Source organism: Calidris pugnax, unplaced genomic scaffold, assembly GCF_001431845.1.
Source record: "Calidris pugnax isolate Ruff unplaced genomic scaffold, ASM143184v1 scaffold24, whole genome shotgun sequence".
NCBI classification, from domain to species: domain Eukaryota; kingdom Metazoa; phylum Chordata; class Aves; order Charadriiformes; family Scolopacidae; genus Calidris; species Calidris pugnax.
The window spans coordinates 22,457,066-22,484,362 of NW_015090922.1; the positions used below are offsets into that span (position 1 = coordinate 22,457,066).

The following is a 27,297-nucleotide window of genomic DNA, read 5'->3' on the forward strand; positions in this document are numbered from 1 at the left end:
TGTGCACTCTGTAAGGTGCATTGCACAGTAGAAGATGACTTCTTTTGCAAGATAATCCTTGTAATAAGTTACTGTTTCCAGAAATTGCACTTTCAAATGAGAATGTCCCAAAGCTCAATCACTTAAGTATCTTGTGTTCTAGTGGAGGTTTAGTTCTGGGTATTTCAACCTGTTTGGAAAATCAAAGCATTCTTGTCTATATATGATGAGGAAGTGTGACTTACAGACCTGATTTCTCTTTTTTTTTTTTTTTATCATGGTCAGCTCTAGGCCTTGACAAATTAGGCGCTTGCCTGGGACATAGCAAAACAGCCCTGAGGGTGTCCTGAAATGTCCTCAGGGCTCCTGCCTATCCAGCTGGAACAGACTTGCTCTCTGCTCTCGCTGTTCCACTGCTCAGAGAGGTCTGCAGTGCCAACACGGCACAAGCTCTCCCTGGTTCTCACTGAAAGAAATACATGAAGCGTCCAGCATAAGGCAGGGAACAGGCAGATTCCCGGTTGCTGTCAGTAAAGGAGTAAGAAGTAGAAGGTGACACACTTTCCCCACCCGTGTCTTTCACCACCAGCTCCCCCCCTTCCTTCTCTATCCCATTAGCCCATATTCTCTTCCTGCCCAGCCCTCCAGCGCTGCCTAATCTCATTTACGGGGGCTGCTGCCAGATCTGCTGGCAGCTGCATTTTCTTGGCCGCTGTTTTCGGTGAGCGAGCCGAGAGCGCCGAGGAGGAGGAGGAGGAGAGCTGCTGTGTGGCGGAGCGGCAGCAACAGCAGCAGCACCTTTGACGTGCCCGTCCCCCACGTGACGGCCGCTCCATTGCGGAGAGGGAGCTGAGCTGCCGCCGCTCCGGCAGAGCAGGGGAGAGCCGCAGCCTCGGCGGCGGCAGCAGCGGCAGCAGCCGCGCCTCCGCCCGCAGTGCGTGTGTGTGATGAGCGATCACCGCGTCCCTCCGCCCGCTGCCGGCTGACACCGACCGCAGGGGCGCAGGAGGAGGAGGCGAGGACCCGCGGCCACCGCGCAGTGACCTTGGCCCAGGAGGTAAAGGAGCCGCCGGGCGGGGAGCCGCGCTCCGCCACCCTCCGCGGCCCCGGCACGGGCGGCGCCGCCGCTGCTCTCCGCGGTGCTGAAACGGCGGGTCCGAGCTCTCCGCAGCCGCCCCGGTGTGGTCTGTAGATGGAGCACATTCTTACACCTGCGTGCGATGCCACAGCTACGGCATGATCTGAGCTCTTGCTTAGTGCAGCTCCCGTGTGACCGGGGGGGAGGGCGGGGAAGAGACGGGGCTGGCGGCGGAGCCGGTGTTTTGCGGTGTAGTACGATGAAAGTAGGTGAAAGCAACTGGAAGGGTTTACTGGCTTGTTTTTTCCTTTCACCCCTGTCACCTGCTTCCCTCCCCCAGCATGTGTGCGAGAGCACACACGTGTTCGTGATTTAAAGAGAAGTTTAAAGCATGTGGTTTGCTCGTTGTGTGCTTGAGGGTTGCGAAAGTTGCTAGGGCCCGAGCTGTGAGGAGAGGACACAGCTGAAGATACAGTCATGGGCCGAGTCAGTCCTCCCAAACCGGGGGTCTGGAAGGTGCGGATCATCCCTCGGTGAAGTCTGTGCAGGGGAGGAGGGAGCGCGTTGTGAGGAGGCGTCTGCATGATATGGTTGTTAGTGGTATGTCAGAGAGCTATTCGGAGTGACAATTCATTAACGTCTAAATTAGATTAACATATTACATTCATTATTTACAGGCAAAAGAGAGTAATGACAGTAAATGGTGAATTAGTAGCTTTGCTCCAATGTAAATATCCGTTGAGTAAGAGCATACACTGATTCTCATAACATGTTGGTAGAAAGTCAGGTCCATTAATCATCAGGGAAGGAAGGAGACCTGAGGTGACATCTTACTGAAACCACTTTTACCTTTTACAGTGCAACGTTCAAAAGCGGATCAAATCTTTGGGACATGGCACAAGGAAATAATTATGGGCAAAGCAGCAACGGGGTGGCTGATGAATCCCCAAACATGCTGGTATATAGAAAGGTAAGCCTTTGTGTTTTTCAAAAGCTGAGGAAGGGACTTCAGGAAATGGTGAAATACTGGACTCTTTGCCTAGCATGTGAAGCCATTATTTTTGCTGTTTCTCTCCAATTTTATGAATAGATGATGATGATGATGTGTTTTGCATTGAATGGAATGGTCTGATTTCAGAGCATGATCACCTGTCACTGATTTGGAATGTCTGCTGACATTTGTGCTGTTTAATGCAGTTTAAAGGGCATGTGCATAGTAGATCTATATCCCAGGTGCTACTAGTGGCTCTTATTTTGAGAAATTACTGGATCTGTTGTTTTAAATGGTAAAATATGCACACATGTCAACTTTGTATCATGTTCAGAAACAGTTGGTTGTCATTTTGAAATACGTGATGCATTTCATTCACTTTCTGCATTGATACATATGATATATGATGATGGTGATGTGCCAGAGACTGGAACATGTTTTAAGTGTTCACCTGTAAAATCTATTTGTAAAATGAATTCATATATTTTAAAGCTAAATATTAACTGTATAATACAATATTTTCTATTTCTGTCTCTGGGCAAAGATTTTCAGAGTGCAGGGAAGTCAGAACCATTTACTTATTTCCTATGAAGGGAAAAAATGGTTTAAGATATTACTTATCTGCAGTTGCCACAACGTAAAAAAACCAAACACACTCCAGGGATTCTTTCTGGGAAGGATTTCTAATGTAGTTATTCTAATAGCATCAATACACAAATTTCAAGACATTGAAGTCCTGTAGTGGGGTTTATTTAGCCACTGTGCTTTCAGTTAAGTGACATAAATGCTTGGGAATTTTGAGATGCATTTGTACATTTATTTTTTTATAAAGCTTTAATTGCATTTCTCAAAAAAATAATAACAAAATAAATTCTAATGATAAGGGAGGAAAAACAGTTTGTGACAGCAAAGTTAAATACGTAATTGTGCAACTACTTGTTTATTCCTAGAACACAGTGCTTTCAAACTTGTTTGTGGTTGTTTTTATCAAGTGGAAAAAGAATTACTTTGTTAAAGGTGTTGACTTTTTGTAAGTTAACTGTAACAGAAAGCATCTGATATGTACTCAGTTTAGTCTTTGAGGTGAACTGAGGTATCAACAGTAACTGTGGTGTCTTTTCCTAGAAATTAAAAAATAGTCTCTAATTGAAGTCTGATGAATGCTTTTTTCTGTATTTGCAATTATGTTGCTGATTTTCAGTTAGTTGATTGTACTTTCTACTTTGAAAAATTAGGCTCTTTTTACATACAGTAATGAATCTGTGAACTTCACCTTAGTTATCCATCTCTGTAAGAATGCGTATCTAGAAAAATACAGGGTTATCTTGCCGTGAACACCACAAGTGTGTTTCAAAATGCAATTGTATGCACGAATTGAAATGTGAAAATATGCTGCATATATTGAAAGCAATATACCAAAGCTTATACTGTTCTTTATAGGTTTTCTATCTTTCTAAACAGAATCTTTCCACGTTTTCCATGTACTTTTGTGCTGAGAAATTAGTCTTTTCTTAGCTTATTTGGTACACAAAGGGGGAACACAGAGAAACTGTTTCTCTTCTCCTGTGGTGGCTTTGTCTGAGGAACTGGTCAAGCTTGTGACCCATTATGTTCAGTGTGACCTCATGCCAAAATTTAGCGTTGCCTCTGAGCAGCCTTCAGGTTGAAATGTAACTGCTGAGGCAAGTGATGAGAATCCTAGTGATGCAGGGGAAATTTGAAAAAGGGGAGGGGAGATAGGACACAAAACCTCAGGTGTATGCTCAGCAAATCAAAGAAACAAACACCTTTTCATTTCTCTGTAAATCAGGGATAAATGGATGATACCAGTTTGTGTCTTCTAGTGTAGCAGTGGTCCTCATGTTGTCACTAAATTGCAAGTGGTGCACTGAGTATTAAAATTCTGAAGAGTGCTGACCTTCTGCAGCATTACCTGCCATATATATTTTTGTACATATCAACTTATTTTTATAGCATGGTGAATCAAAAGATCATTTAAGCTTGTGCACACTGGTGTTAGAGTACAGAGAGAAAATTAAGCAGTCCTTCCTTGGCAGTATTCAAGGAACAGGCAACAAAATAATAGATAACTTTTTTTATAAGTCACCTGCCTTTTTCTGCAGTGTGATATTGCTGAAATCAAATGTGTTATAAATTCTGTGTCTAGAACAGAAGAGGAGAATAGATAGGCAGAAAATTTCACTTCAGAATATATCATCTCTGAATATAATTCTTTAATAGCAACAACTAAATCACAGGATTCCTTGTAATACATTTGAAAACACAATACTCCTCTGTCTGTCATTGTGTTGGAAATGAAAGCACTGTGCAGAGTGAACAAAGAACTAGACCTGCCAGCTTCATGAAGGAATTTTTTTTTTTTTTTTTTGAACTGGAAAAGTATTAATAGTTGTTAGAAAAAAATGTAAATGTGCTATTGGCTGGGTTCAGAAGAAACTGAATTTGAAGACTTATATTTTGAATAATGTTGCTGAAATCCACAAATGCGGACATGCTTCCTTCCAGTAGTTTACACAACATTGACAGATGGAATGGCACACATTTTGTGATATGTGTATCTGCAAGGAATAGATGGGGCATCTCTTACTAGTTGTGTTAACGAAGAACTGAAGTTTGGGCATGCTGAGTGAAGACCAATACTTTGGCTATACACCACAGTTCTGTAATCTGATAATTCTACTACACTGTGTAACTGCCAGACACAATCTGAACTAAATATGTTCTAAACCACATGGAGTTACAGCCCTGGATTTCCTAAATCCTGATTCTGTCAGGAGCATTTTATAGGAAAACTTTTACAGAATGAAATGTTGATGTTTACAAATGCACTATTTAAGGCCTGAATAATTTTAGAATCACTATTGCACTTCAAGTAAATTGCAAACACTTTTCTATTGTTTCTATTTTTTAAAAGGTATTTGGTTTGTGAAAAAGATGAATTATGCAATTCTAATTTAGAGTAACACACAGTGTAGATAGCCTGTTATTCTCGTAGTAACTTGTATTCATAGACAAAGAGGGGTTTCATTGCATTTTGCTTTCAGATATGAAATATTTGTTTTTAAATCAGCATAGGATAATTAAATATTCAATGCATGCATAACTTAGAATTTCTTATTTGAATCTGTGATGGAAGAGACAGCAGCACAGAAAAATAGTTCTTTATATCATTTTTTACACGGCCTTTTAAGATGCTCGTGCCAGTGTTTTTATGCCTTGGGGAATACTTTTGATTTTAATAGAATATCAGCTGCATTATTCTTTTTGGCTATCAGCCTAATTATAAAGTAATGACATGTGACACATCGTTGTTACTGACATACCTTCAAAAAAGTCCTGAATTTTTCTGTTAGTAGCCTGAGGCAAACGTGAAAAATGTAAGCTGCCTGCTTTTACTTCTCTTCAACAGAGTCCATTCCAGTAAGCAATTAAAAGAGATAAGACACTAGAATCCATAGTATTTTAAATTCACGAGTTTCTCATACAGAAGTCTAGGTCTTAAAGGAGAAATGTGTGATGTAATATAGAAAAGCCACACAGTATGGGCCTTATGTTTCAAAGCCTGACCTGCCTTTTTTTATTTTAATCTCATGCACGGCAGAAATAATTAAAAGAATAAGAGTTCTCTTTGAGCAACTTCCATTTTAGACATATTGCTTGTCCTGCTAAACCTTTGTTTATCTTTCTGGTCTGTGCTCACTTCTTTTTTTAGTCAAACATACGCTTCAAGGATTAGGAGTTCTAATTTGTAAGTTTAATGGTTCTTGTCTTGCTGTCTTAACTAGCTTCTTTTGAGAGATGATAGCTTTATTTTGTAGAAATAAGATTAGCCATGTCTGAATGGTAATATTCTTGTGACTGAGACTTTGATTCTCTACCTTCCTCACTGCCCTGAGTGTTAAAATAGCTTTTGCCAAAGCTGATTAGAATTACTAACAGTTGGGGCTTTCAATGCTGTAATGAAGATAATGAGGTGTTTGTTCTGTTCTTGTGACAATTGTTGAAGGTCATATATGCCGGTACTCATGTATAGCAAGGGCTGAATTTGTAATCTCAAGCTACTTCTTAGTTTACCATGATCTGATATTCTTTGTAGAAACTATGCCTCCAAGAGTGATACTTAGCAAAATTTGTAAAGGAGCAGTAGCCATGCAGTGACATTTGAGGAAATAGTGACCACCATCTTCTGATAATCATTCTCCTCTGCTTGTACCAGAGATGACTTCCAGTGCAGAGTGCAGATAACACTGTGTTCTCTTGTGGCTTTTATCAACTACTCCCTTAAGAAAGGTTGCTGGAAGAAAATGATGTCACAGATAACTGTATTCCTTAGAGCCTGTGAGACTAAGGAAGGACATGGTAGGTGGGATTTTTCTGAGTGCTGTCACTCACTTTGATAAGAGAAGAATTAGTCTGATACGATGTGTTTCTGAATATGCCATCACAACCTATGGAGGCATCTTACTCCCAGTGTAAACTACTGAGTTTACTACATTGAAAATGCCAGGGTACTCTAAGGTAGTAGAGATAAGTGGTTTTTTGGTGATAGTGAGGGGTTTTTTTGTTGTTTGTTTTCTTTTTTAAATTACAACATACCTCTACATTATGCAGTTTCTTCTTCTGAGAAGAAGAGTGGTACTGTTGCAAGTCTTGGATGCTGGTCTTGGTTTTATTCCAACACTCATCAGTATAGAATTGACGTAGAAAGATCCATGTTTGTAGACCTCGGTAATTCCAGCTGTAGGAACAACAAAGTTTACCTCCCTATCCAGTATGAATGTTATGAGGATGTTGTCATAGTTCCAGAGTAGTTGGTTGTTAGTGAAGTAAGCTATTACAGAGCTTACATATTTAGAGGGCAGGAACTTAATACTGAAGGACAGATTAGTTGCTAGATGCTGTGGAGTCCCTTTCGTGTGGTAAGACTGCATGTTTCCCTGTACGCTCTCACACTCATGTTTTGTATCTACCCCCTGTGCAGTGATTCACTTTGATGCTGTATCCCCTCCTGGAATGGTTATTGTTAGTACTAGGTGTAGTATGTATGTTTTGGCATCATTTGTAATAAGGGCAGTATAAAAGATGTGATTGTCTTCACAACTATACAGAACCACTGAAAATGCCAAGGAAAGCTGATTAAAAATATGTTCATCTGAGTCTGCAGGTGGCTAGATATACGAGAAGGGCACCTGCCCAGTATATCTGCTTTGGTGATTCCTGCTGGTATTTTCCATCCTTTCTGTTCTCCTCTTCCTTCCACTAGGTGTAGAGATGTATCAAGTGATATTGCAGTGAGAGGTTTACTGCTGCTTGATGTGCTCGGATCACTGGCATTACTGTCAAATGTAAAAACCCCACAGAATTCGCTGCCACCATGTTACTTCCTTTCTCCATCCCACATGTGCCGTCTGAAAACTGTGTGTGCCTGTTTTGATTGTGCATTGTCATTTTCAGTTTCTCTGCTTCTTTCCTTTGAAGCAGTCTACATTTGTAGCTATGGAAACAATGATGCTATTGATAGTGACGTGCAATATGGAGTCAGAAATTGTTTGGTTTTGAGTCTTGAGTTTTGTTTTCTTTTACTTCAGACTTAGAGCATGCTTTGTGGACTGCAGGAGTTTTTATAGTAACCTCTATTATATCATAACATTTGACAGATTCCCACCAAAGCTGATATGAACTATATTGAGGCCACATTAAGATCCTTGCATGTAAACACAACTTGTTAAATTGTGGCTATTTTCCCAATTCAGGAATCACAAAGCAATTGAAGCATAGTTGTAATTTTTGATATAGGAAGCACTACACCAGGTCTTCACATCAAGGTGTAAAAGCTATTAGAAGAGAAGAAACTGGTCTTATGAAGTCCATTTACAAATCTAAATCCCAGGTCAAGCCTATTAAAAAATGGAACAGAGCAACACAATATGTTTAATTGTTTTTTACATGCTATAAAACTTTTCAGACAAAGTCTTGGGGAAAGGTAAGAGCTGCAGATATATAATTACGGTGTGAACAATAGGTGGTTTTCAACTATATCTCTAAAAAAATAAAGCTTTTACGAAAGAGATGCATATAATTTTCCTCTGTGTTACAGATGGGTAAACTGAGGCACGAAAATGACATGTCAGAGCAGTGTAAAAGCTAAAAATCCTTTTTAATATTTTTTTTTAAATAGAGCAAACTATTTTCTACAGAAGAAGAAAGTCATTAGGCCTGAGCTTGCAAAATATTACCTGGAATGGTTTCCATTATTCCTTTTTTATTTTTTTTATTTAATGGAAACAGATTGCGGTAGTAGGGGAAAGAAGTTGGAAATGTAGGAAGATACCTTTTGTTGACTTTGATCAAAGCGAGAAAAGCCTGGATTTTAATAGTGAAAATATGAACCGTACAAAATTGAATAAGGGAAGAAAGCTTTGAGGAAGGGATTAGTAGTAGGAGGAGATTGTCTACTTTAGAAAAAGATGAAACTTAAATGAAACTTTGAGGTGGTAGTGCAGTGAAGAAAAAGTATGTGTATAATGTTCCATGGTGAAGGGATCAGCTGAGAATTTTGGTTTTGTTCTTGATTGCTACCATAAAATAAAGTTGGAGATACAAAGGTTAAGCTAATTATTAAAGTAGGTGCTGGTTACAAGAGTAACTGGAATACATATAGCAGGAATGAGGTTGGCTGGGAAGCCATATGGGGCATTAGTCCTTGGAGCTGAACTGTCTGAGAAGCAGAGTTGGGAAGTGTAGCTTCATCTGGAGAGTGGGAAATACCTGGCGTTAGTGCAGGAGGGTGAGCTGGTAGAGAAACAGAGCTGTAGGAACAGGTGTAGGAGCATCTTATAAAGCCTTTCTAACAGTTAGTGAAACTTTTGCAGGATAACATACAGACTACTTAACTGACAGGGGTGGGAGCTTGGTATTTGGACTATACAGTCTCCTAAAATACGGGGCTTGTTTTGTGCTTGTGGGTGTATCTGTTTGAAAGCTTCCTTTGTCTGATGCTGCTATGGATCTCTCCAATTTCTTTGTAATGCTCTGTGTGTCTCTAGGAAGACAGATTTATGGACTGAGTTTCAGAAAAGTTGCTATCTGTGAAGGTGATTGGGGCATCAAAAGCCAGAGACGTTATTCTTGCTTTTTCTGTTATCTGCTCTTCTTTCAAACATACTTCTGGCTAAAAGTTTACTGCTGATGAGTAGGAACTGGAGACGTGACACTGTAATCTATATTTTGTATATTGTAATCTATATTTTAACCATATTTTTCCAACGAAAGATACCTATTCTTCAAGATTTTTATGAGTGTGCTGTTTCTACAGAATTGAGGACATCTTTTATTAAATTCAATTTGCCATTAAATTAAATTTGAAGTGTATTAGATGCACAGTATCATTCAAATGAGAAATCCTTTGGGGAAGTCTCTAAGAATTTACCATGTTGTATTCATATCAAATGGTTTAATTCTGAAAAACCTTAAGCAAGAGCCAAATAGGTCCCAAGGACTATCCAGATAGAAATTTATCCATGAGAGTGAAATCATCATTCTCCTGACGATCTGCAGCAATTTTACCAAAACTGGGTAAAATGGGAATTTTGAAGCAGTATTAACTCTTCTGCATCACTTCTGCTGGAGTTGTGTGTGTGCTTTCTTCTTCCTTTGACCTGTGCTGAATCCCGTTTGACTAATATAGTGTGAAGTTCTCGGGAGGAAGTATTGTGCCACAGAAGAAGAGATAGCAAGCACAGAACATCTCTTCACAATGCAGTTCAGATGTACAAGGGTTATCTAGCTGAAAGTGAAAATTGCTCCCTATAGCAGCAAAGGATTTTTCCCCCTTTCTTGTTATTATATAACAGTTATATATATCAGTTGTTCTTGATGATGTAGATGGTTATATAATGTGAATGTACATGTATGTACATGCATATACACTTATAGTATTTCAGTAGTCTAACAGATTGGCAGTTATAGATACGCTCTCAGCAGTGCAGAGTCCTGCTGCCGTGGGACCAGCAGTGGGGTGGGTCTGTTTTCATGATAGCTACCATGGGGTCAGGAATCTTACTGGCCTGTTGCTTTCATGACCGTTCTTCATTGTTCATTAAATAGCAATCCACAGTAAAAAAAGAAAATATACATACACCCTCCCTGAAATTTATTTTGGAAGGAATATTATGCCCAGGCAGTCCCACTTTTATTGTAATCTGATTATTGATTCATAATTGATCATAATTGAATAAAAATAAACAGAAAGTTTGTATTAGAGGGCTGTTATGGCTTGAGAAACCCATAAAAACTTATTTTTGTTTAGTCAATTATTCTATCACCTGATGAGCCTTCCCCATCTGGGGAGGGGAATTGGGGAAAACCAAGGAAACACAACGATTGAAATATAAATAGACTTAGTAGGATAAGACTAAATAATTAACACTAAAGAACCAATATTGATCCTGATACCAATATAAAATATATAAGGATTATACTCAGCCAATTACATCATCCGGAAGCTGTGCGCTCCCAGCAGGGGACAGCAAATGTCAGACACTGCAAGTGCTATGGCTTTGGGAGGAAGGGGCTCAGGGGTCTGGCACCAGGGCAAGAAGTTCTCTGGACCACTGCCATCAAGGGAGAGAAAGCACTGCACAGCAAACTTTCTAATTTGTATTGAATGTGACGTTCATGGGATGAAATAATCTTGTTAGCCAGCTCAGGTCAAGTGCCCGGGTCTCGCTCCTCCTCATCCCTGCACCTGGCAAGGCTTGAAAACGCCGAGGCCTTGAATCTCACATACATGAAAATATTTACTTTATAGCCAGATATGGTATTCAGACACTAGAGTCTTCTAAAAGTGCATTGTTCCCATGCATTAGAAGAGAAAGTAGTTCTGTGTTGCTCAAACCAGGACAAAAGCATTTAAATATATAATAGTTTTTGACATTATCTCATGTATATGCTATATATTGTACTTCATCTTCCGCATTGTAAAAGTGGATTGCACTGAAGTATTTCGAATAGCTGTAATTTAAGGAGCCCTAAATTCTGCTGGAAAACCAGTTCTTCTGATCTACTTTGATATCAGGATGAATAAGCAGTTTACTGAATGCCTTTAGAAAGAAAGACATATTAGTGCTTCTTAACACCTGCATTTCTCTGAACTACAAACTCTAAGTGATATTAATCTTCCATGAGCCATATTCTGCCCTCAGATGTAGATTCATGGCATTGATATCAGTAGAATCCATACAATTACATTTCATATAGGATCAATATCAACAAAGAAGAATGACAAAGCTTAATAATAAACCCTCAAAATTACACAAACTTGAGGCAGGTATTTTGTGATAAGAATTTTCTTTGTTGTACACTTTTTTCTGTATGGATGAGCAAATATAGACCATCTCATGGCTGCACCACAAAATCCCTGATGTTGGCACGTTTAGTGCTGCAGGCATGTAAGTGTGATCTGAAGATCAAAATTGTAAAACAGGATGGCTTCTTGGTAGCAAATGGAAAACTTAGTGTATTAATAATACTTTCATACAGGGCTATTCTGAGATTTCTGTATGGCCTGAATGATTTATTTTAGCTGTGTGACCTGCAAAATAGGGGGTCTGCAGTATAATTAAACTTATCTTAGTGAAATTCTCTGAAAATCAGCTGTTTACCTTGTACAGAGTACCTTAAATTTGTCAAAGTACTACATTAGATGGTAAAGTACTATGGTCATAGGAATGTAGTTTTAGATAATTAGAATACTATGAACAACAAAAGCTCTACCCAGCTGTTCACAGTATTACTAGTTTTCAAATGTCTCATTTTTTTTAATAGTTACTAAGCAACCACAAATCTCATTCAAGTCACTAGGAGCTAAATGTTTTTAGAACCTTTTCGTAAATCATGTCTGCTACTCTGTGGAATCATCACACTATCTGTATGAAATTTAGGTACTGGCTCCTGTGGTCTGGAGGGAACATCAGTGTCCAACAGGGGAGATGAGCCGAACTAATGCTCAGTATGGCTAATGCATTGGTTTGGTTTCCGAGAGACAGGAGAAATACCTTTGGCTTGTTTAAAACAGGGGTAAATGGAATAGTGCTTTACCTGTGCTCATTTCTTAAAAATGTACAAGAATGGGAATGGCATGTCTGCTATGGGAAAATCTTTTAAAAGTTTAAGCAACTGTTCTCTTCTACAGACAGTTGTGACCTGAAGCACTTGGGTTCATTTACAGTGGGGAGAAAAAAAAGAGTAATTCTGATGTTGCTTTCTCTTTACCAGCAACTCCACTTTTCTAGCATTATATTTGGATGTTGAAGTTCACATTCAGCTGTTTACTAAACACACTGTCCTGCTCTTATATTGAGGTAGTGTTTGTATCTCAGTTTGATGTACATTCAGAAGAAAAGTGTGTGGACATGTTCTATTTATATAGCTGTGGTTTTATTTATCTGTGTTGATGCATCTGTGTTTGTTATGCCATTAACGTTTTTAAAAGAAACTCTGGTACATAGTTGGTCAGACAGGCCATAGCCAATTCTATTGTGTCTGGGATTCTTTTGGTTTATGTTTTTTTTTTTTCTGTTGAGAAATTGAGGGCTAACTTGGATTCCAGGACACTGGACTTGACAATCCTTTCTAGTTCTGTATTCCAATGTTTAGGAGCTATCACTTTAAACTATGGAAAATAAAACGTGTTGTACAGGTATGAACATGTAACTGTGGATTGCCTCTGAAGGTTCTACTTTTCCTTCCAACTCACTGATGTCTGTTACCTAAATGAAGACAAACACAGATGCTGAGGTGTCAGTTTATGTTTCTGGAAGAGTGTTAGCATAGGACTTCGACTTTCCATTTGTTGGTTGTTTTTTTTTTTTTAAATGAAGAACTAGACTTCTTTCCTACTTCCCCTTCAAACAGGAATTCTACTCTTTGTCTCCTGTGAAATAGTTTCTTTAAGTAGATCATTTTGTGGGGCTTCTTCTTGGTCACTCTTGGCAATATTAAAGGACATATAGTAGGTTCAAGGACAAAAGACTGCATGTGAGGCACTGAAAGAAAAACATTTAGCATCACATCGTTCTCTCACTTGCAATATGTTTGTCTTCATGTGAGCCATACCACCAATTGCTCTGTCTGGTGAATATGGCAAGATCAGCAGGATTGAACCAAACCCCCAGGATTGTGCAGGTGCTTCTGAAAATGGTGTCAGAGCTTCACTAGGTGGTGCTCTTTCCCCTGGGCAGTGAAGAAACATCCCATAGAGGTGCTGAGGGGAATTCTCTTGAGGAAGGAATGAATGCTGGTCTCATAAACAGTGCTTTCCAAGTTATGTGTTGATGTTGGTGTTCTGGTCAAACTGTTGATCAAGTCTTTGGATGGTGGTTTTAATTCACTGATGCTCATTATGCAGTGTCCAGGGTGGGAAGCCTCTACTGTCGTGTGTTCATCAGCCAGCCGAAACACTGCTGTTCATTGCTTGCACTCATGTTACACACAGGAGGCTGCTGGGCTTAGCATTCTGTTGGCAAACTGAAAACATGATTTCTGTGCATCGATTTTAAAATCTAAGTATAAAACAAGAAGTGGCGAAGTGATTTAGGGAGATCATCTGGAGATCATCTAGTCCAACCCCCCTGCCAGAGCCAGTCCACCTAGAGCAGGTTGCAGAGGAATGTGTCCCGGTGGGTTTTGAATGTCTCCAACCTCTCTAGGCAGCCTGTTCCAGTGCTCTGCCACCCTCAAAGTAAAGAAGTTTCTCCTCATGTTTAGGTGGAACTTCTTATACTCAAGTTTGTGCCCATTTCCTCTTGTCCTGTCACTGGGCATCATGCAATAAAGACCAGCCCCATCCTCTTGGCATCCACCCTTTAAGTATTTATAGGGGTTCATCAAATCCCCCTTAAGTCTTCTCTTCTCCAGACTAAAAAGACCCAGGTCCCTCAGCCTTTCCTCATAAGAGAGATGTCCCTTTAGTCATCTTTGTGGCCCTTTGCTGTACTCTCTCCAGCAGTTCCCTGTCCTTCTTGAACTGGGGAGTGCAGATCGGGACACAGTACTTCAGACGGGGCCTCACCAGGGCAGAGTAGAGGAGCAGGGTAACCTCCCTCGACCTGCTGGCCACGCTCTTCTTGATGCACCCCAGGATGCCATTTGCCTTCTTGGCCACAAGGGCACATTGCTGGCTCATGGTGATCCTGTTGTCTACCAGGACTCCCAGGTCTTCTCCCACAGAGCTACTCTCCAGCAGGTCAGCCTGATAACCAGTATCATTAGTTACAGTTAAATGGTTTTGTCCAATTATTTTTGCAAGCTATCTTAAATACTGCTTTCAAGATGGGACTACTCATATGCTTATATATTAGCCAATTAGACTTCAAAGTGTTTCTAGAATCATTCAGTGCGCTGGGTTATTGCATTGTTAGCTATTCCTTGGGACAGGTACTTTCTTGAACATTTGAAGCGTATAGTAGATGCAGTTGAGGGAGAAAATGCCCCGTCTTTTTTTTTTTTAAAGCTAAGCTAAATTCTTTCTTATTTACCTTGTAGAAGTAAAGATGAAATTTTACTTTATTTATGTGGTTCTAAGTGCAGAGTAACTGCTGTTCTTATTCAGGTTATTAAGGTTAATTTCTTGAAAAGCAGCACCACGTGGTCAGTGAAATGCTACAGAAATTCTTATGTGGTTATGTGCTGGTGGTAGTGTGCTAGAGGTGTGAATTCCAGCTTTTTTCCACTGAAGTAGTGAACTTGGCAGTGTTATGTTTATGCTTGGACTGCATGATGTTAAAGGACTTTTCCAACCTAAATGATTCTATGATTCTGTGTAGGCTATATTGTAGAAGGAATTAGATGGAACATTGTGTTTTGTTTATATTTGTCATTTTCCCTTCAAGGCAAGTAAATGCCACGATGACTTTTGAATGAATTGCCCTTCAACAAGCTGAATAAGTTTCCATAATTGACATATCAATTGTAACATTAACTATTAATGCAGTGAATGACTTCTGACAAGTGAGAATAAATGAAATAATAGTCATTAGCCGGTGTAACACCTATTTCCTGAAGGAAGAGATGGATGGTGTCTTGAGGATACAATCTGCATTAGAACATAGTAGAAAATCAGTGGCAGATAGCATTTTATACTGAAATGCAACAGTAACCATACTTTTTGCTAATGCTAGGATGATTTGTGATGAGTGATCTGTTACATCGCCCTTCTAATCTGTCATATCTCAACTGATTGCCTCCCTTTAAGAATGGATGTGATCATGCAGAGGGAGACTCTGAGTGTGGGAGAAGGAAGGTTAAGTCTAGGTTGTGCTGCTGAATGATTTTGAATAAATCACTCCATATCGAGCAAGCTGAAAGGCATACAGGCACTTTATGCTTAGCTCCTTAGGATGCAGATAAGTATTAGTAGTAGGTATTATTTTAAATAATATCTGAAACAGCATTTATCTTAAAAGTAAACAATCCCTCCCCATCTCTCTGAGTAAGGAGATTGGAACTGCAGAAATTCTTCATTTGTGCAGTGCTGTAAAAACTGTAAATTCCTCTTGACTTGAGAATTCTTGTAATTTTACCAGAATGCAGCTTACTTAAGAGCAAGGAGAGTATGTAAAATCGAGTATTGCATTTAAAAAACTGGGCAGTGGGAACATGGGTATGAATCGGAGTTCTGCTGTCCTGTTTGACAAAATGACAGTAATTTTGTGTCTCTGTTTCTCTTTTGTAATTTGGAAACGATTCAGCTAGATTATAAAGAGACACCGAGGATAAGAGTAGTTATATTTTTGGACAGTGTTTTGCATAGTGATGGAAGTATTACAATAATGAACATTGCCTTATTTTTCTGATACACCTTTTTGCCAGTTGTTTTTCACAATTCCACTGTGATTCATTACAGATCTAACCTTTGACTTTCTGAAACAGATTTCATATCCTTTTTGAGTGAGGTTTCATCAGCCTGGAGAACTTTCTCTGACTCCCAGTGGAGTGTTAAGTGGAGATACAGTGGCTATATCTCCACATGGTATGCTGATAGTATACTTTCTAGAGTCATTGCTTCTGTTTCTTTACCTGCTTTGAATTCTTCTTTGAGTGATGACAGAGGGAAAGGAGATGTACATGACCTACAGTACAGGCCCATCTGTGAAGACCAGATGGCATCTGTAACAATTTTTCCAATGATTTGGTTATTTTCCCTTCCATTTCCTGTAAATTGTCATGGGGAAACTCATGTGCTGAAACAAGCGAGAATAATGGAAGTGCTGACCTTTATTGACAGAATGGCATTTTTGTGTTTTCTAACCACTGCAGGCTAATCTCACTTCTGTAATGCCTGCAAATGCTGTGTTTGAAATAGTATGTAATTCTGTGGAATCCAAACACAGAGGTTTTTTTTGTGCCACTAAGAACAGTGGGTATCTGTAACTTAAGCGGTGTGTAGGAGCTATGTTTGGGAGATCTGGCTTTCCAGCAATATAAAATGAGTCAGGACACAGATTAAGCATTGTGGCAAGTGTAACTAAAGAGACATTAATCCACACTATATTTTACCTAAGTTTTAGGTTTTTTTGTAACAGGTACTGTAATTGTACCTCCTAACATTCACAGAAAGCCCAGTCTTTCAATCTGCATTCATATGGATAGTGTGAGTTTAATATGAATAGTGATGATTTCAGTGAACGTGTGCAGCTTTGTACACAGTATTCCTGTGAAACATGAGTAGACCTGCAAAACAACTGGCTGATTTTTTCTTTTGCCTGGCAGTCTTGTGGGTTTTTTTCCACTAAGGCTGATATTATTGGCATCTGTGCTATCACCAGCAGGACATAATTCCCCAAACTGTGTGTGTGTGTACCCATGTTTGCAGCTGGTATTCCAGCTATGACTAAGTTTTCCCACCCAGCTTAAATACTTCCTTGTTTTATCAGTGTGGTCCCTTCCTTTTTTTTTTTTTTTTTTAATCTTACCTCCATACGTAGAAGTGTTTTGCCTTTGAGTGAAGGGAGAAAGTCATGTAGAGGAAAGACTATAAAAGAATACACATTCTCTGCAGAATGGCATCAGCAGGTTTGGGGATTTAATAACCATTATTACTTAGCCAGGCCATTTTTTTTTCATGTAATAGTTTGTTGAAGAGATTCAAATATATTCAAATTTTTGACAAATAATACTTCTGAACTAGCAATTCCTATGTGTCCCCTCTTAAAACTGTACAGCATTTCTTTTTTGGAAGTGTTTCTTCATTTACCTCTTCTACTAACAGAACTGCATGTTCTGGAATTACTAGCTTTGCTAATGATATAGAATATTTTCCCCACTTTGGATTAGTGTCCAGTTTCTTTTCCACTTTTCATAAACTTTTATCAAGCTACTTTAGAAGCACCATAGTATGTCACTTCTAAAATCCATGATGCTAAACCAATTTACTTGTCAAAAACATCTTTATCTCTCAGAAGCTGAGAGTTGGTTGTTTTTTTTTTTTTTATTATAAATGGCAATTCTGGAGTTGTAACACTAAAATCAATAGAACTTTAAATTGTTGTGTTAGAATGTGGCTCTCTGCTAATGAGGTTAAGTCATGGTCCTAGACAGTGCATGGTTTTAAGTCTGATGCCATGTTTAGTTTTATGGTGTTTCTGGCTATGTCCAAGAGAGGCATGTGACAAATTACAATTTGAGACTGACCAAGCTTCTCCTTCTGAAATCACAAAAGCTTTTAATGAGCCATCATACATTTGTTTTTGTGTCTTTAGTTCAAATGTCACTGCTTCAGTTCAGTATGGAAATCTAATAAAAACCTTTTATTAGCATAATTTTATTGCGTTGAAATTTTAGCCAAGTTCCATGAGCAAGGAACCAAACTAAACACCCCATCCAGTTCATGTGGACTGCAGAAATGCACCTTACATGTACAGCCAGGAATTTTTTTCATATTCTAATTAAAATATGAGCAATCAAATCAGATTTTTTATTTGTCCAGTTAGAATACTCCACACAGATGGACACTCACATGTATGTCCTTAATTATCTAATTATGGCTAATTCCAAGTATCAAAGTAGTTAAAACTGATATACACAAGCTATTTAGTATCTATTTCTTTCCCTGGTGTTAGTCTCAACTTTTCTAGGCTCCTTAGGTCCTAGAGTCAATAGTGCTAAGTTATCTTCTAGAAGGATGGTGAAGGATTACATCTGCATCGTGATGGAGAGAGTATGATATTGATACTGTGTATTTCTTCCTTGTTGCTCTTGAATCTGCTTGTATTTATTGTTTTGTGTTTGCTACCACAGTTGTCTTGCTTGCTCTTTCTTTGTTGCTCCCCAAATTCCGTTTTATATCTGAGTTTTACTATATATAGTATGTTTTACCCAGCTCCCAAGGTTGCATTCCTTTACCAGGAACTTGATAAATATGATTTGTATTTTTAGCCCTGAAGCCCATGTATCATCCTGGAAGTACTGTCAAAAGTCTCTTCTATCATCTGCTGCTTGAATTTTGGGGGGCTTCTGTTACAGACCCCTATCTTTCTTCAACAGCCTTCAAGCTTCTTTAACATAAGTAATATTTTATCAGCACATCCTTTTCATCGCCTGGTATTAGGGCCATTGAATTGTTTGCTGTACAAAGCCAATGATCCATTAGAAAAAAATCTGTGTATCTACAGATACATATAGATACCATGTTTTGGTAATTACTTGCTGTTAATTTTGCTAGTGTGTTACCAAAATTACCTTATAACAGTTTTCATAGGAAAAGACAAATTAGTCTGGTCGTAGATATGAAGGACTTTAAATAAAGCTTCTGATTTTTGCCTTTTCTAAAGTAATGAGAGAGACACAAGATTTATCTTATAAATCTTAAGTAGTCTACAGTCTGTGGACCACAACAAACAAGTAAAATGGACGTAAATATAACAGGTCAAATCTGTTGAAGAAGGAATTCTGTCCATGGCCATTATCCAAAAATAGTCACTTGTACAGAGTGAGACTGTTAGTGGGTGTAATCTAAGAGGCCCCATTAAAAACCATGACCTTTAGCAAACAAGTGATTATTACCCCCATCTTCCACTCAAGTCTTATAACTGATGCCTGACTATGCAGCAGTTTGAACTTTGCAATCATCTTAAATGAATGCAGGCGAAAGACCTTATTAAATAAAAAGCAGAAGCAGAATGATTTTGGACATAATTTGAACATCCTCTTGGATTAATGACATTTACAGTATTAATCAGAGACCCTGAAAATCACATTTGTTGATGCTCGGAATAATTGAAGCATCTCATCTGACTGTCTTGATGCTCTTGAATTGCGATATACGTGAAAGGCAGTTTATTTGCACATAACTTTTCCTGTGTTTCCAAGTTCAGTATCTCATCAGTGACTATTTAAAAAAAGGCAAAGAATTCCAATTCCATTGTGAGAGTGCAAATATATATATATTTTATATAAATCAAGCAATATTGCTGTGAAAGCTGCAACTCAGTAAATCACCTAACAACTGCAAAGTGCAAGGGGTTAGTATTGGGATGGTTACTATTTAACATCTTTGTTGGTAATGTGGACAGTGGGATTGAGTGCACCCTTAGCAAGTTTGTTGATGACACCAAGCTGTGTGGCGTGGTCAGCACACTGCAGGGAAGGGATGCCATCTAGAGGCATCCGGACAGGCTTGAGAGGTGGGCCTATGCAAACCTCATGAAGTTCAACGAGGCCAAGTGCAAGGTCTTGCATGTGGGATGGGAAAGTCCCAAGCACAAATACAGGCTGGGCAGAGAATAGATTGAGGGCAGCCCTGAAGAGAAGGACTTGGGAGTGTTGGTTGATGAGCTAAACATGATCCAGTGATGTGTACTCATAGACCAGAAAGTCAACCGCACCCTGGGCTGCATCAAAAGAAGTGTGGCCAGCAGGCTGAGGGAGATGATTCTGGCCCTCGACTCCACTCTGGTGAGACCCCAACTGGTGTACTGCATCCAGCTTTGGAGTCCTCAGCACAGGAAGGATGTGGACCTGTTGGTGCGAGTTCAGAGGAGGGCCATGAAGATGATCAGAGGGCTGGAGCACCTCTTGTGTAAAGACGGGATGAGAGTCTTGGGGTTGTTCAGCCTGCAGAAGAGGGTCCTCTGGGGAGATCTTATAATGGCCTTCCAGTACTTAAAGAAAGCCTACAGGAGTGATGGGGAGAGACTATTTACCAGGTAATATGGCGATAGGACTAGGGTCAACAGTATTAAACTGAAAGAGGATAGATTTAGATTAGATACTAGGAGGAAATTCTTTACTGTGAGGGTGGTGAGACACTGGAACGGGTTGCCCAGAGAAGCTGTGGAGGCCCCATCCCTGGAAGTGTTCAAGGCCAGGTTGGATGGGGCTTTGAGTAACCTTGTCGAGTGGAAGGTGCCCCTGCCCATGGCAGGGGGGTTGGAACTAGATGATCTTTAAGGTCCCTTCCAAGCCAAACCATTCTATGATATTTATAGAACCTCTGTTGGAACTCAATGTCCCCTTAACCACTGCAACCAATGACTTCTGTTTGTTACTTTTAGGCAATAGAAATGGAAATTCTAAACAAGAAAAACTCTTTCATTTTATTTTAATAATATTCTACAAGGGCCTTTTTAGATTTTGGCTATCCATATATTTTAATATCTTGAAGTGCTCACCAGTCTGTAGTTCAGATTAACACAGTCTTTGATTGTCTCTGCTTCACTAAAAAGGCATGAGAAAGTACTTTTTATCTCACAGCATGACAAATTGATTTTTTTTTTTTCTACAGAGTACTGTTGGATCTTACAGCTTAAAAGTAGTGTGGTAATTTCCCAGATCTATTTCAATTCACTGTTCTTCAAATGAAATTTGCAGTTTCTGAATTTTGTCTTTTTGGAAGTCTTTTTGAAAGGAAGCAGACTTGACTTTTTTTTTTTTTAAACACACAAAAGTAAGGCAAATGTTCGATACATTATGTCATGTATAACTTCAACTATACTTCCTCAAAGGAGGTGTGTTTATTTTCTTTCACTTTTGAAGTACTTTGAATTGCAGTTTTTAAATTGAGTTGCAATATTATACAATTTTTTGAAATTATTTCTATTACTTCAGTACATTTTTTTTTTAAATGTTTTTGTTTTAGAGGAACTATGTGGGTGTTTGAAACCTAAGCTGTAGATCCTTGATTTTGCTTTGAAATACGTGATCAAATGTGGGTCTCATCAGTGCAGGTGTCCTCAAAAAATAACATAATTTTTGCAAGCACTAATCTGGTGGATGAATTGATGAATTTCCATGTGCAGGCTACAGCATGTCAAGCAGCATGAAAAACTTTATATGGAAATGTTATCATATTATTTTATTATGTGAAATTATCTTGATGGAGAAAAATAAATTACCGAAAGAGCTTTGGCTTTTGTTACATAGATTTGTGGGATCGAATACATGAACTGGTTGGTATTCTTATTTGCAGTTGCCATAAAGATCTTTACTGTTGTTCTATTTGGGAGGCTCTTAAGTTTAAAAATTATACTATTTCTTAAGTGACACCCCAATACACCAGAGGTCTTACATGCTTTACATATTACAGGAAAGTAATTAGAAGCCAAAAAATTTAGTCGTTTCCCGGAAACATACAGTAGCTTTTACTAACAAGACTTTTTCAGTAGCATCACAAACATTAGAGTTGTAAGTTATCTCTGGGCCTACAAATTAAATCATCTAATTAAAAAGCATTTTGTTCTCCTCTTGCCCCCTGCAGACAGGTTTGCTGAAGAACTGTTTCCAAGTTTGCAAAATGATACCATCAGTCCTCCAGCAATGTACCCCCTACCTCAGATAGATATCCAAAGCTCTTCATTTCCATTAATTTTCAGCTGCTGTTGAGGAAATTGTTCAGCATTTCGGTGTTGAATAATGGCTGGATGACTGAACAAAGTGTAAACCAATTTGACAAGTTACCATGAAACAGAAAAACAAACTTTGAAGAAATGATGTTATGAGTGAGAGAATGCTACAAATTGAGTTGCACATTACCAAAAGTATATGAGAACCACTATACAGTAAATCAGAGACTGAGATTAACTCCCAGGTAAGCCCTCTGATATTTGAATGTAAAGGTAAAGCCCCATAAAGAGAAATGTCTAATTTCATAAAGGCCTGGGTTTTGACCTCTTTTTGATGTGCCGCAAAATAAACTACCTAGTAAGAGTCCACGAACTTAGAGAACGTAAACATAATCCCATATCCCCAAAAGAGCATCCAAAAAGAATTCTCAGAATCATTTCTCACTTAAAAAAATGCAACACAAAAACCACCAAAACCCACCAAAAAACTACCCAGGGATGTTTACAGAAACAGAGGATCAAAACTGTTCATTGTCCCTCTAAATATAAAGCTCATCTCTTCAAATGCATCTCTTTAGCTGCAGCTAGATTTTAATCATGTACCTCACAGACTTTTATAAAAATCGATGATAAAACTATCACCTGCATAATCTTCCTGCTCTGTGTTTAAATGACTTGAAAAGTACTCTGCGTCCTTGAAATAAATTGACTCAAATACAAGAGTACCAGATACAAGATAAGAAGAGAGATCAACAGAGTAATGTGCAGGTAAGCAGGCAAGACAATAGATACTTATCAGTGGTAACAAAGGCAGTTACATATAAATACAACACAGCTAAGATAATGACAAATTAGAATGGTATCAACCCCTAATTTAATGTTAATGAGCACACCTGCAAGAAAGTCAGGAAATGGCAAGTACTCCCATATAAAAGCAGCATTAATGGAAATCACTATCAATGACATTGGTTTTATATCCAATAAACAAAGCACAATTTTATTAAAATTCTTTTAAAAAGTCGATTTGAAAATACCAGTTCAGAGTATAACTTCGACTTTTGTTTAAAATCAGATCTTTTTAATACAAGGAGTTTTAGAATTGTTTTTCTTCACAACATTTCACCTTTCAGATGCTTCAGCAGTTGACATTTCTTTATTCAGTCAGTGTGTAGGAATTCTATTTGGAGGCAAATGCAATATGTTAACCTGCAACGAATGAAATGAAATTTATTGATTTAATTCAGATATAAAAATCTGTGTGTTAATACTGATTTTATAAAACATGTTTAATTTCTGGCAAGGTTGTCTAAGAAAAGCCATTCTGCTGTAGAGTAGAAAGGTGTATTTGTAGCCCAAACTATGAGATATTTAGGGATAACTGCTTGTTCTGCAGAGTCTTTCTATATAAGCTTGGGGAAGTCTTAACAGTCTGTGTCTTAGATCCCTACCAGCAAAGTATAAGTAACGTGTTATGTTTTACCATTCTGCTGTCTTATTGCACTGCAAAATTTTTAGAAACTACTTTGTTGGAATGGCTAAATATATAAAAATGATAATATTTTCTTTTAGAATATATCTATGATGTAAAACTGGAGGAAAACCAGCTACTAATTTTGCAATACTACAATGGTTTATTTGAAAGAATAGTATGGATCCCCTTGCCTTGTACATCCACTGATACTATATTCCTCTTCAAATCATGTCTGTAAATGCAAATCTAAATCTAATGTGAAAAGCTTAATTTTAGTTATTATTGAAGAATGCATGTGTGTATATTTGTCTCCATGTAATTGTGAATTATAATGTTAGTACAACTATAGTACAGCTTTAATTACTTTTTCTTTCCCTGCTTAACTTTCCTAAAAGTAATCTGAAACCAGTTCTGTTCAACAGCTTCCTTTTTCTGGTTATTCACAAGAGTGAATGAAGTGACTCATTAAGCATCTGTGCCTTGCAAATCTGGTGTTGTAACAAACAGGTGTAATGGTCTTGTCTCCTTAGTGAAGTGAGAAGCTCCAGCCAAATTTAATTTTGAGCCAACAGAGTTACATCTGCATAAACAACTAGAAGATTAATAGCTGCTTCTTTTGCTCTTTCCTCACTGGTTCCTGAGTGACACAAGAAAAAGTCATTCAGAGCTCCACAAGAATTGGTTGACCACTGTCATAACAAAAGACTGTAGTATAGAACTTCCTCTGTTGTAAAAAACAAAGCTGTTGTCAATAAATTTGAAGTAGCAGACCTCCCCTACACTCTCTCCAAATATACATCATATCCAAAACATGCTAAGATAATAAAAACAGTGGCCAGTTACTTATAAAACAAACTTAGTAGATAACTCTTCTGAAACTCATAATCTATCTTCTCTTAGGGAAGGCAAACATTAATTTTCAGCCTGTTTGATTAGTTAATGTTCTCTTGTAGACTGTCTCATAATTGTCTTTGGCTTGTGGAGCCTGTTTACATTTGCTCCAGCTGATGGAAGTGTTTCTGGTACACGTTCTGTGAAATACACTTTAAAGAGTGCTGCAGCACTGCATGCAGATTATCCATGTCGTTTATCTTTTGGCACATTGTCTGCTTTGCACTAAAATGCTGGCAAAGCTTGGTTTGCTTATTCCCTGGTGTTTTGTATTGGTGAAAGGATCTCTGGGAAAATTACTGCCAACTATGTCATAGGCTAAGAATATTTCCGCTATATTCCCTGTTTTGTACAAAAAAGTCTGAGGCTGCTGTGCTGTCACAGTGCTTCTGACAGCTTCGCTTCCAGCATTGCTGTTGGGAGCCATCTGTAGAAATCAGGTGTAGAGTGTGCGAGTCACTTCCTAATCTGTGCTCTATTTAGGGATGCTGTGTGGATGCACTTCACTTGGCAACACCACTTGTGCTTTCTTTTTTCCAATAATGGGACTGTGCCTTGCAAAACATCCCATAATAGACACTTTTTAAGTCCAAGCTTTGTATGTGGTGAAAGTTTTGCTATTGGATTTCTCCCATCACTGTAATACCTTCACTTTGGAGGTGCTGTCATGGTTCTAAGTTGATGAACTTTCTTATTAGCTGGTAAGATAGAAACTAGTGTTCTGAATTAATATAGATATGCCATGGAGCTTTGAATTAAAAAAAACCCCAAACAACAGATTCAATAAACAACTCTGAAATTTAATCTCTTGGCCAAGTCATACGCAGTATACTAAATACTTATTAAGGATAAGCTGTTTCTACTTTTAGAACAAACATTAAATGGCAGATGCCCACAATTCTAATACCAGATGCCAGTGATGGAAAGGATTTGTGACCTAAATACTCCTGAACAATTTCTTCCCTAAGTGCACATTCACAGTGGCACATGACTTAACTGATCGAGGTAACTGGAATGGTCTTTGTTATCTCTGCTTATCTTAGGATAGATACATTGGCAATTGGTAACATTCCGTTTAACTAGAGTGTGCCTTGCTCTCTTGAAAGGAAAAAAAAGTTTAATAGGTATGGAGTTACCCTGTTTAGTGAAATCAGATAAAACACTCTGACTTCAGTGTCAGGAAGCCTGTAAACCAATGCTTTAACTAGGATCTGAAAGAGAAGTATATTGCTCACCTTCCCCAAAGGGGGAACCCTTGGCTATTTTGGGTTCCTTCGTATTGTACAGTGAAATGATCATACTGGTGCTGATGTATTTAGAAAATTAGATTAGAGAGAAAGGTTTGTGAAGACAGAGTGGATGCAGGAGGCTTGTTTTTCCCTTTCCAACTCAATTAGAAGTTCTAAGCTTGCCTCACAATTAGAGGAGATACTATATTATGCATAAGGTCAGATTAGACTGCCATAATGGTCTCTTGGAGCTTTGTATTACACAGTCAAACAAAAATACACTCTCAAGTGAAGACCCAAGTTGTTCAAAGTAGAGGTTCCTTTTGTTTACGAATTACTTTGCAGCTTTGCCAGTACAACAGCCTGTTTTTAATTCTTATATATGTATTATTCTTTAAAATTTATTTCTTTTTCATTTAAACGGAAGTAAATATTTTTTAACAGTCTTCATTTCTGCCTGTCTGGAGCTGTGCCTGCTAATGGCACTTGATACAGGGACCAAGATGTCCCAGTCTATGGGGGATTCTAACATTGTTCTGAAGGCTAGTGATAATCATCTTTAGCTGGTGAGATGGCTGTGCACTGGCCATTGTGTCCCACATTTTGGGTTAAGGTGCACCTACCTCCTTCCACTGTTGGTCACCCTTGTGATTTTTTTACGGTGAAAAAAGGCTGCTGTACAACTCCAGCTTAACAAATATTAATGTCCACCTACTCATCTGGATCCTAGCTGACAGGGCAAGTTTTGTGTATCTCTGTAGTCTCCTTTGAGGTGAATGGCAGATGATTTTTTGTCCCTTGTACAAATGTTTTTCCTGGGTTGGTGGTTGAATAGCTTGTCACAGATATCATCCAATCTAAATTTTCACCATTGAGGATCATTTTAAATATTTATCCTCATAAGTTCCCCTTTCTAATTTTCTAGGAATATTATGTTTGTATCTTTAAAAAAAAAAAAATAATTAGCTAAACACAGAGTAAGCAGTGGCCTTGCTGTGCAGTTAATGTCTGTCTGTATATTTTGAGGTTAAAATTGGTCCTTGAATCCAAATGTGTTTACTGTTTGTTTTTTTTTTTCCTGAACAATTGCTTTTTGATTTGATGTTTCTATTGCCTCCTTTCAAGTGTTTTCATCTTTTCTGTGTTTGCTTTCTCCTTTCCCATCAATTCTGTTTGTCCTGTCCATACTCATAGGCCATTCACTAATGATGCGTGGTAATGCTTTTTTGGAAATGTTCCGATTTTGCAGATGGATTAACCTAGAAATATGAAACTGTGTTTCAGGTTTGTTTACAGTGCCTTTCAACAGATAAAGTGCAAGTTTGATCTGTAATTATAATAAACCTTATCCCCTAATTCTAGTTATTTGTCAGAAGTTCACATGGAAAAATGGCAGTGATAGAGAAGGGGCATCACTGATATTGAATGTTGAATCAGCGCTGTAATGGAAGTTCTAACCAGACACAGAAATTTTTTAAAGAATATGAACTGTAGAAGAAAATCATAATGAATCACCAGCCTTCTTGTTAGAGTTGATGATATCACTAAATGTGTTCTGTACTCTTAAATTATGTGATATTTGAATTTTTGCATCTAGAGACTAGGTGTGTAATGTAGATGAAACTGTAGTTGGTTAAACTTGAGGAGATACTTCTGCATTTATTTATTGACAGCAAAACTAAATTGCTTTCTAAAGACATCTGAATACAGAGAAGGTACACAAACATGGCTGAAGCAATTTATTTCACAACATCTATTCATTGGTAGAAAGATTTTCTTTTTTTTTTTTTTTTTTTTTT

General features: G+C 38.3%; 1 protein-coding gene across 1 annotated transcript in view; it reads left to right on the forward strand.

Moving 5' to 3' along the window:
- Positions 1-694: 694 nt before the first annotated feature.
- The window catches only part of RGS7 (regulator of G-protein signaling 7), a 242,183-nt gene continuing 215,580 nt past the window's right edge, over positions 695-27,297 (forward strand). The window contains exons 1-2 of the mRNA XM_014950922.1: positions 695-1,036; positions 1,916-2,027. Coding sequence (XP_014806408.1) covers positions 1,950-2,027 — 78 coding nt within the window. The 5' untranslated portion in view covers positions 695-1,036; positions 1,916-1,949. The remainder of the gene's footprint in view (positions 1,037-1,915; positions 2,028-27,297) is intronic.